The sequence below is a fragment of the Triticum dicoccoides genome, chromosome 5B (assembly GCF_002162155.2).
Source record: "Triticum dicoccoides isolate Atlit2015 ecotype Zavitan chromosome 5B, WEW_v2.0, whole genome shotgun sequence".
Taxonomy (NCBI): Eukaryota; Viridiplantae; Streptophyta; class Magnoliopsida; order Poales; family Poaceae; genus Triticum; species Triticum dicoccoides.
The window spans coordinates 719,082,254-719,092,320 of NC_041389.1; the positions used below are offsets into that span (position 1 = coordinate 719,082,254).

General features: G+C 44.1%; 2 protein-coding genes across 2 annotated transcripts; both read right to left on the bottom strand.

Moving 5' to 3' along the window:
- Positions 1–1,406: 1,406 nt before the first annotated feature.
- On the bottom strand, positions 1,407–2,169 carry LOC119306852 (pectinesterase inhibitor 8-like). Its single transcript, XM_037582968.1, has one exon. The coding sequence runs from the start codon at positions 2,108–2,110 to the stop codon at positions 1,562–1,564; it is 549 nt and encodes a 182-aa protein (XP_037438865.1). The 5' UTR covers positions 2,111–2,169; the 3' UTR covers positions 1,407–1,561.
- Positions 2,170–4,039: 1,870 nt separating this feature from the next.
- Positions 4,040–8,452, bottom strand: LOC119312961. The gene is made up of 2 exons (XM_037588756.1): positions 8,278–8,452; positions 4,040–6,493 (listed from the first exon to the last, which is right to left on the bottom strand). The coding sequence occupies exons 1-2, from the start codon at positions 8,293–8,295 to the stop codon at positions 4,193–4,195; spliced, it is 2,319 nt and encodes a 772-aa protein (XP_037444653.1). The 5' UTR covers positions 8,296–8,452; the 3' UTR covers positions 4,040–4,192.
- Between the last annotated feature and the right edge of the window lie 1,615 nt (positions 8,453–10,067).

The following is a 10,067-nucleotide window of genomic DNA, read 5'->3' on the forward strand; positions in this document are numbered from 1 at the left end:
ATGAGAATAAAATGCTTCAAGATGTCCTAGTCTTGAATAACCATGGAATTTCTCCCCATTCCCAGTTCACTGACTTGCCTCTGCTCACGATTTAAACAAGTTATTGCACTGTGGTTCAGTGAATATTACTACCAAACATATCAGCGCAGTGCACCTTACCAGAACCGAGCCACCCTCCGGGTCCCGCTCGTCCACGAGTTGCCGGCGCAGGAAGATGGCACGGCCGACACGCGTGGTCTTGTGCTCTTGATCCTCTCCTCCCATCAGACCGTCGCACGGCCGACATCCCATCCTGCCCTCCGGCTTCCTGCACTTTGCCGGCGCAGGAAGATGGCCCCGCCGACATCGTCCGGCGACAGATCCGGGATGGGGAAGAACAAACACGACGATCACTTGGACGAACGAGGGGAGGAAGGACGGGGGGAGGCGGAGGCGGAGGAGCCGCTCCGGGCGGCGGACCGCCGGCGTGGCATCTTTTTTTTTCTCTATACTACTAGGTGGAGGGACAGAGCCCTCAGCCAGATCGCAAGTAAAGCAACCGGTAGTTGGGCTCGCAGAGATGCGGCCCACTTCTGCCTCTCGATGGTAACGGGCTTCCAGCGTCCACGTCTAATCTAATTAATGAACCCCTAAAAAATCTAATTAATGAAGATCCCTAAAAAATGTCGATGCTGCTCTATAGCGGAACACATCATTGGCAGGCGTGGCCGCGGTGTGCAGAGACAGATCGGGAAATTATATTGGATCTTTTTTTTAGCATCAGTACAGACACAAGCGCTCATATACACGCGTATACACTCATCCCTACGAACGCATACCCTACTCCTATGAGCACCTCTGAGAGACTGAGCCGGCATATCATCTTGAAATTTACGAAGCCACCGTAGGCCATCGACGGAAACGTCTCCTCCCACTGAAAGCACATCGCCGGAAATCCTGAAATAAATCTAAGAATAATGCGAGCACCAGGAGTTGAACCCTGGTGGGTTGGGGATATCACTGTCCACCTACCCATCTCAACCATAGGTTGGTTCGTAATTATATTGGATCTTGAACAATTACTCTTATGGGAGTTTCAAACCCCCACAACACTTGAATCCTTTGCAGTCCGAGCAAAAAATTTATGTTGCTTCATATTGTAAGATCGTTATCGATAATATCAAGTGGAAGAGCGCGGCAGTGTATGGTGCAATTATCGGAGATAATTTAGGTCATTCTAGCTTTTCTACTGGTTGCTCTTTTAGTTATGAATTTAGGACCTCGAATACTCAGGATCACAATTTAATGAAGCATGCTCTCACTAGGGTTGGCCGACATGTCTGGTTAGGTAGCCCCGATGATCTTACTTTCACCTCTGTAAACATTGTGACGAGTTAAATATTAACAAAGAAAAATGACAAACATAATAAAGACAAAGATTAACACGTCACGTCTAATCATTAGTCATTAGGAGGAAAACAAAATGTTGTGATGACAGCTCAGGAAAGGCGCTTTATTCAATCGGCTGCTCCATGGCAGCTCTACTAGCAACTGAAGAAAAAAAGTCCTAGAGAATTTCATTTCACTTGATGAGGTTGGTGATGGCCGTGCAGATGATGGCCAGCTGCACGGAGTCCGCACTTTGCTTGGTGAGCGGCGAGCGGACTCGAGCTTCCACGAAGGCCTCATCACACTGGTGCACCAGCGCCACAGTCTCCGCCGCCTTCTCTTTGCCCGAGGCGTATCTGCGCTTCTTAAGCTCCTCATGCGCGTAGACGAACGTCATGAACGTGCGATCATACAAGCCCTTGCACTGCCCTAGCAAACGCTTCATCTGGTCTCCGGTGCCCGGCTTTGCTAGCAAGGCGTCGATGTCGGCCTTGGCATGAGCGGCGTTGTTGGCTCCCATCAAGGCGGCGATCTTGGCGAGGCCCCATGTGTCGGCCTCGCTGCTCTCGTGGTGATCTAGCAGCTGCGACACACAGAAATCATAGTTGACGCGCTTGTCAATGTTGGCCGCTGCCTTGCATGTCGTTTGTGGTGTGGCGGCGACGCCAACCCCATTGGACATGAAGAGGGCACCGGTGACAGCGAGAGCAAGGAGGAGCTTGTCCATCCAAACACTTCTCATCTACTCTTCTCTGGAGGAAGAGGTTGCCTTTTTGGTGCTTGGTGTTCTATTGACTACAGTAGTGATACTAAGTTATTTGACAAAGCTAGGGGTGGGTACTTATTTATAGCCTTGCACATAGAATTATTGTGATAAATTTTAGAGTATTTTCAGTGATAAAAAAAATGAAAATCTCATTAAAGGTTGTGCAACTGGCTTTCCAACTGGAGGTTGTGCGGTTCTCTTTGATGGTTACTGTCATTTATTTTGTTTGTTTTTGTAGAGGAGATTTTTTTCAATAATAAGTAATAAATAACTCATTAAAGCTTTGGAAATGCACAACTGACAACAACTGGCTTCTCGGCTCCCTCCATTAGTTACTACCATTCATTATATTGGTTTTTGTAGCAAGGATTCTTTTTTCAAGATCTGTGAAAAATACATAACTGGCGACAACTAGATTTCCAATGGGAGATGTTCCGGCTTACTCCATTAGCTAGTCATTTATCGTGTTTTTTTAGCAGAGATATTTTTCGGTAATGATAAATAGTAAACAACTCATTAAAGGTGTGTGGAAATACACATCTGACGACAACTGGCTTTCCAACTGGAGTTGTTGCAGCTCTCTTTGTCTGTTAGCGTCATTTATTGTGTTGGTTTTTGTAGCTGAGCAATTTTTTCCAATGATAAGTAATAAACAACTCATTAAAGGTTTGAAAATGCACAGCTGAAGTAATGCGACAACTGGATTTCTAACAGGACATGTTGCAGCTCACTCTATTAGTTATTGTCATTTATTGTTTTGTTTTTTTGTAAGAAGATATATTTTCCAGTAGCGGTAAATAGTGAACAACTCATTAAAGGTGTGCGGAAATACACACCAGGCCACAATTGTCTTTCCAACTGGAGGTGTTGCAGCTCTCTCCATTTGTTAGACTACCTGTCATTTATTTATTTTGTAGCAGAGATATTTTTCAGTAATGGTAAATAATAAACAACTCATAAAGATGTTTGTAAATACATAACTGGTGACAACTGGCTTTTCAATGCGAGGTGTTCGAACTGGCTTTCCAATTGGAGGTGTTGCGGCTCTCTCCGTTTGTTAGTGTTAGTTTTGCTAGCAGACAATTTTAGCAATAATAATAACTACTCCCTCCGTCCCATAATGTAAGACGTTTTGTGACACTAGTAGTAGTGTCACAAAGCATCTTGCATTATGGGATTATGGGACCGAGGGAGTAATAATTAACTTACTAAAAGTGTGTGATGATGCATAACTTGCGACAACCGGCTTTCCAACAGGAGGTGTTGTAGCTCTCTTCGTAATTACTGCGTTAAATTCCTTCTGTTACATGTACAGTATAAGAGCTGGAAAAAGAAAAACAAAGTCATTCAATTATATGGAATTACCTGGAAACAAAAAAACAAAGTCATTCAATTATGAGATTGTTAGCTCCTAGTAGCATTATACGTTGGCATCTAAAGAAATTTTGTGAACTCGCAAAATAGCATTTTGCATATTTTTTTTTTGTTACATGTGCAGATAGGTCCTAGAGTACCTAGCCCTTCCAAATGGATCTTTGGTGCAAGGTGTATTTCTGTATATTTATGAACATCACAAAAAGCGTACATTTAAAGTACCTACTCCAAAGTCTTCCACTGCTCACCGGCCGGGACCTCATCTGCACTCTGGCTACAGCCAACAAAAGTTTACAAGCTCCATTAGGAATAAATTTGCACAAAACAATTTGCAGTGGCAATCGGTTAGGCCCACAAACCACCATTTCCTGCAAACAGATCATACCGCTTCTCCGTGTGAAAAACCGAACATTTATTGTACATATGTGACAATCAGTAAATACACAAGTAGCCATGGGTTGCATTACAGCAAAATCGATCGGTACAATCAATAATCAAAAAATACAGAAAACTCAATTAAGTTTGGACTTACAGACATATCGCACGCCACAAATAAACCAATCACAATGTTCACGCATCAAATACAAACAGCGGCACATGCCGCATATTACAACAAACAGAATTAATTCAACACACTCACAGAAAGAGAAAGCAGTGAAAATGAAACTATGCAAGCGTTGTTGGTTACACGCCCCCAGCTTGATGCTCGTGATCTCTCTCAAGGATGCCTGCATGAGATAGCAAAGCCCAGAGGTGGGTGATGAACTCCCCACCCTGCGCAAGCTGCTCGATGTGCTCGTTGACATTATCAGATGGCGCGAGGTAGAGCAGCATCTCTGCCCAGAAATCAGCCATCACCTTCCAACGGGCGCCCTCTTCCATTTCCTCCAGTTGCTTCCCCAGTTTCACACCGCTCTCAAAGATCGTCTTCGGCTCCTGTTGTACCGTTAACTTCCTCATGGCCTCATACATGCTCGTCGACTCTGGCGGGAGTGTAATTGCTTCTACTACAGCTGCATCAAATTTGCTTCTAGTATCATAGTGATGCCCAGGAAGAAGCTTTGGCACAGAGACCACCAAGTATGCACAATATTTCGACAGTTTTGTGGCAGTGCTAAAATACATGTCCTGTTTTGCTGCCCTATTTTTAGAAAGTGTTGCCATCTCACAGTACCATGTTGCAATGTGCCAAGTCAAAATAATGTGAGTCTGATTCTGCTTCCTCTGGGACCAGCTTGGATCCGGGTGCAATTCCCACTTGCAAGCCCATAAGAGGTCATGTGCTCCATTGAACCGTAAGGAAGATTTCCCATTGCTTAGTGTACCACCACTATGTTCAAGTGAGCAGATAACCGCCTTCTTTACTTCATCAGGCAACTCCACAGATTTCCAAGCTCTCTTTCGGGCCCTGGATACCTGATCATTTAGGCTATGATGAAAAACCCAATCGAAAAGATAAACAAATCTCCAAACCAGCACCAACAAGCGCGTGAAGAGAGAAAATGTAACCGCCGATGGCCTCGGATTGCAGCTGATTGAATCAAGTAATGAGTACTGCCCAAGCTTGTGCTGCCAGTAGTGGCTGTTTGATGCACGTGACAGACCAATGTTGGCAAGAAACCCCTTTAATCCCATGATGTGAGTGTGACAGCTTCCCCTTGTCCTTGTTTTCTTCCTTTGCGGGTTCAATCTTGCTTCTTGTCTGATAGATTGGCAAACAAATGATACTCTGCCCCAGATTCCCGTCCAGTAAAATAGCAGCTGTATGAATTCAAGCAAAGCAGTGGATCCAAGTATCACCAATGTTATAACAACATCATCTGTAACAGTGCTCGTGATTGCGGAATCACCCTGAGAAATCTTCAATGGAGCCCTCGCAGTAATGTACGCCGTGATAGATATACCAATGACTGAAATCAGGGACCAGATTGTTGCTGCCACCGACCCATAATAAATGATAGCATGCTTGGTGAAGAAGAAGTCATACATAAATGCTAACTCAACCTCGATCACCTTCAACACCCTGTTGTGGTCTGTAGCACCATCCAGTTTGTACTCTGGGTCTGGTAGGAGCACCTCCAAGACAAAATTACGTGCCGCCCTGTCTTTGGATTCGCCGCGCGCAAATCCAAAGAAGCGCAGTCTCAGCACATGGAAAAGAGAAAAGGAAAGGCATGCATCCTTCAGCTCTGGGCCTAGTGACTTGTCCTTGCACCGCCATATTTTCCCAATGTCAATGATTTCATCTTCTTCTTCATCATGACCCCCCACTGTTAATTGTGTTGCATATGACGTCGAAGCATCACACTTGAATTTGCTAACGGGCCAATCAACCAGGTAATTGCAACCTTCCATGGTGGCTGGATCAGATACACTCTTGCTATACTTTTCATCATTATTATACATGTAATAATCAGCAACCATTTTGTTCAAGTTCCATGAGCGGCTTGCTAGCACACATACCCCCAGTCTCTGCAAATATCTGACAAAAGCAATAAAAGCCATATAACCAAGTGCTAAGCTGTAGTCCGTATGCACTGTGATCAAAAGCAACATCGTGTACATAAAGTACATAAAAGCCTGGTAATTGAGTCTTGTTACTTGCTTGTAGTCATCGAGACTATAAGCAGTGATAGAGTCGGTGCAAGCATGAAGCATGAAGAGAGATATGGCCCAAATAGGGTACATGCTGCTCTTCAACTCTGAAGATTGCATGGAACCGAGCACGTACGTTGCCAGCGAGAAGGACAGCGTATACGCGCCTAGGACACCTTTCTGGACAAACCAATGTCTGCATCGGCGACGGCAGAACCCGAAGATGGCGAGGAAGAGCATGACACCAGCAACCAAAGAGACAAGCACCTCGATCCGGATCATTGTTACCCTTGGGTTCTTCCACAGCTCTTTTGCACTGTGTGACCAGCTCATCACCGTGGAATTCCAGGATTGTCGCCCTGTCTTCCACGCATCCTCATGAACCTTAACCTTCAATGATCAGTACAGCTATTGTAAGATATACACACACACATAGGAGTTTAGAGTTATACCATCACATACCAACAAGTTTCTGGTCCAAGAAGAAATTCGTCTTAATCTCCACAGATGATATGTATGTTACAAAATGTAGGCTGATTTCACATCTTGTATCATTATCAATAAGCATGATGCGTGCCTACATGCCACAACTAGATATGCTTTCCTTGTGATTCCTGATCTTATTTACAAATGTACTTGTAACAAACACAACGGACATGACACAGCTAATGTACTCATTACTCATTAGAGCAAAGCAATAGCATGTGCAAATGTACTTGTAACCAATCAACACAGCGAGCATGACAATCAACTCATTCATTGCTTTTAAAAACACTTTCCGCAGCAATATCTGTACGAAGGCAATACCCTTGTTAGAGTGAAAATTACTACTTCCTTGATTTCCAGATGAATACAATCGACTTTGGTTTGGCCAAGCCTTTTTCTCCTTCTAAGCAAGTGAAACTACTCCCTCTGTCCCAAAAAATAAGAACGTTTTTAACACTACACTAGTGTCAAAAACGTTCTTATATTATGGGACGGAGGGAGTACTACAGTACTTCCTTGGTTTCCAACTAAATACAATCGACCTTAATTTGGCCAAGCATTTTTTTTCCTTCTAGTAATGCTTAATTAGGTTGGTCGTATTTCAATGGTATTTAATTAGTTTTTTTGACTGACTTTTCTTTTTGATTGACTGGTACTTAATTACTACTCCCTCGTTCCGAAAAAACTTGTCCCTAGCTTATCCATCAAATGGATGTATCTAGCACTAACTTGGTGCTAGATACACCCATTTGAGAGACAAGCTTTTTCGGACGGAGGGAGTAGTTGATAGACATGCCGATTGCGGGGACAAATTTATCTTACAAAAAGAACTCATGACGATGACTTTCTTGATTAAAACATTGAGTTATGGCAGGGAACATTAGGATATGCAGAAACAAATATTTACAGATGCAGGAAAATCTTGAAGGATGAGATGCTTGGTAGCATAATATTGGTTGAATATGTAGACTAAGCAGATAGATGGCAGAACCGTAGCAGCGAGCGAGAGAGATGCCCACGGAGTAAGATGACGGCAAACCTATGTCCGAAAACAAAATTAATCGATGCCGCCTCGCCGCCGCCGAATCCGCCATGGATCGAGAGGACGGTGAGGGGCGATGGGGATGGAGCCAGCGACGAGGGAAGGAGGGGCGTCCCCCCAAGTAAACCGTCGCCATCTCCGGCGCTGGCGGCGGCGGGGGCGATGCTGCGGGGAGGCCCCAAGAGGACGGAGAAACGGGGGAGAAGGGGAGGCCCGTGCTGGGATGGGGACGAGACGCCATGTAGAAGTGGAGGTGAGCGCGAACGCAGCTTCAGTGACTTGATGTAACAAAAACATGCCGGTATCACGGGTTATATGTGGTAAGCAACCCAAACTATTCAGAGAAAACACGCTGGTAGAAGCTGGCTTGTCTTGATACGAAACTAGATCCTCCCGGTTCAATCAAATACGCGGTAGGTTTTCTGCATGCTCAAGTCGATTTCTGAAACTTCGTCGACCTCCAAACAAGAAGAAAAATGCAATTCATTTCGATGAAAGAAAATGCACGCAGGCCATAAAAAAAATTCTCAGTCGACTTAATTATGTACACACACACCATGGTCAAAAAAAAGTATGTACACACACGATATAGACCTAATAGGAAGTAAAGAAAAATTTCACGTGTGAGGATCATTTGCTTGCATACCGCGGCATATCGGCCCATCTTTTGGCCTCGGGGCTCAGCTGATGAGGCTTGAGAGGAGAGGAGCGGCCGAAGCTCCGGCTACATGGAAATGGCGATGGTCGATATCGTCTCCAATTCAATTGATTTTCTACAACTCGATCGATCGTCAGTCCTATTCTATAGGAGTTATGACTCACACTCACCGGCCCTGGCTGCGTGCCTTTTCTTGTTAGCTAAGTAGAGCATCTGTTGGTGACTTGCCTTGGTACAGTGAAAAAAGAAAAGCAACGCAAGAGAATAAAGCCGTTGGTGTCAGATCGCAGCGCGCAAGCAAATGTAGATGCTGCTGCGTTTCCTTTCTGAAAAGAGCATGTGCACTGCCATGGGAGAAAAAAAATTACCACACTCCAATAACCCTATAACCATGAGTCAAGACCCTGACAGGACCATGTCATTTCTTTCAACACATGACGTATCATCTGTGTTGTCACTTATTCTTCTTCTCACCTTCGCCGACGGTGGCCTCGATGCTCATACAATCATAACACGTTTGAATGTTGTCAATCCTAAGGTGTCTCGCTCCCGGCATAAAATGGTAAATCTGTTTTTTCTCGTGAGGTTTTGGCGAGGCATGCATGCATGGTTATAGATGGTTTCCTTCGTCTCCAATCCTGATTTTGTTGAGGTGTTCATTTTTCATTCTGAATAGGCATCGGTATGAAAGAAAGATGGATCATGCGGTATTAATTAAGATTTTGCATCCTAAATAGCATTTTTTAATGGTTAACTGGTAAAATAACATCATATTCATATTCTACACATTTTTCTAATCAAATTTCTTATATAACATGTTAAAATTGGAGTTGGTGTTTTGAAGATGTGGATATTAAAAAAATGTTTAACCCAATTATCAGGGGGTTTTGTGCAAAAGTGAAAATCTGACTTAAAATTCGCCTGCATGTTGATTACCAGAAAAATTATAAGTTTTTCTGCAAAATAAAAAATATGAATTAAAACTGTTATGCAGGTTGATTACCAAAAATATCCTGCAAAATAGCATGACGGGCCAAAAATACCCTATTAGTAAATAAGGTATATATTGCAGTCTCCCTTGCCCACTGCTTGAGACTAACGTTCAGCTAACATTCCATCCCAAGCGCATGAGTTACAAAATTCCACTACCAGGAAGCTTGAGTTAAGGTCAACAAAAGAACCAGAAAAGGCAATCAAGATGTGAGTGTAAACACCCTTCATTGTGGGTTTTCAACCTTTTGAAAGTTACCCACAGAAAAAAATACTTTTGAAAGTTAATAAACCCAAACATGCCTTCCAGGTTCCAAGGAAGACTAAGGTTCCATTGCCTCCCATTGGTGTCGCTGTCGGCTAGTCTCGTCTCCGGTCGCCTTAAGGCTATGGAGGCGCGGTGGATCCCGGCCTTTACAGGCGGGAGGGCTCCGTTTTCTAGACGTTTCTTTGAGCTTTCTTAGAGTTGGTGTCCTGCTCACGAAGACTAGGTGGCGGCGGCGGCTCCCTGAGGATATAATAAGGTTCTTCCCATCTAGCACCCATCCCGGTGGTGCGCCTAGCATCGTCGGTGAGCATCTGGAGGTTATCTCCGGCGGATCTGTCTTTAGTGAATTTGCTTAGGTCTAGTCATTGTTCATCTACTGTAGAAGGACAAGTTATGGGCTGTGCAATCTCAATGTATTGATCGGTACATCAGGCACGTATATATAAGTACAGAGGTGGGCCACAACCTCAACTATACAAGGAAACAGGAGGTGGGCCCTACACACACATATACACGTACA

Coding starts and splice junctions, on each gene's coding strand:
- LOC119306852 (XM_037582968.1), bottom strand. CDS start 2,110: ATGAGAAGTGTTTGGATGGACAAGCTCCTCCTTGCTCTCGCTGTCACC.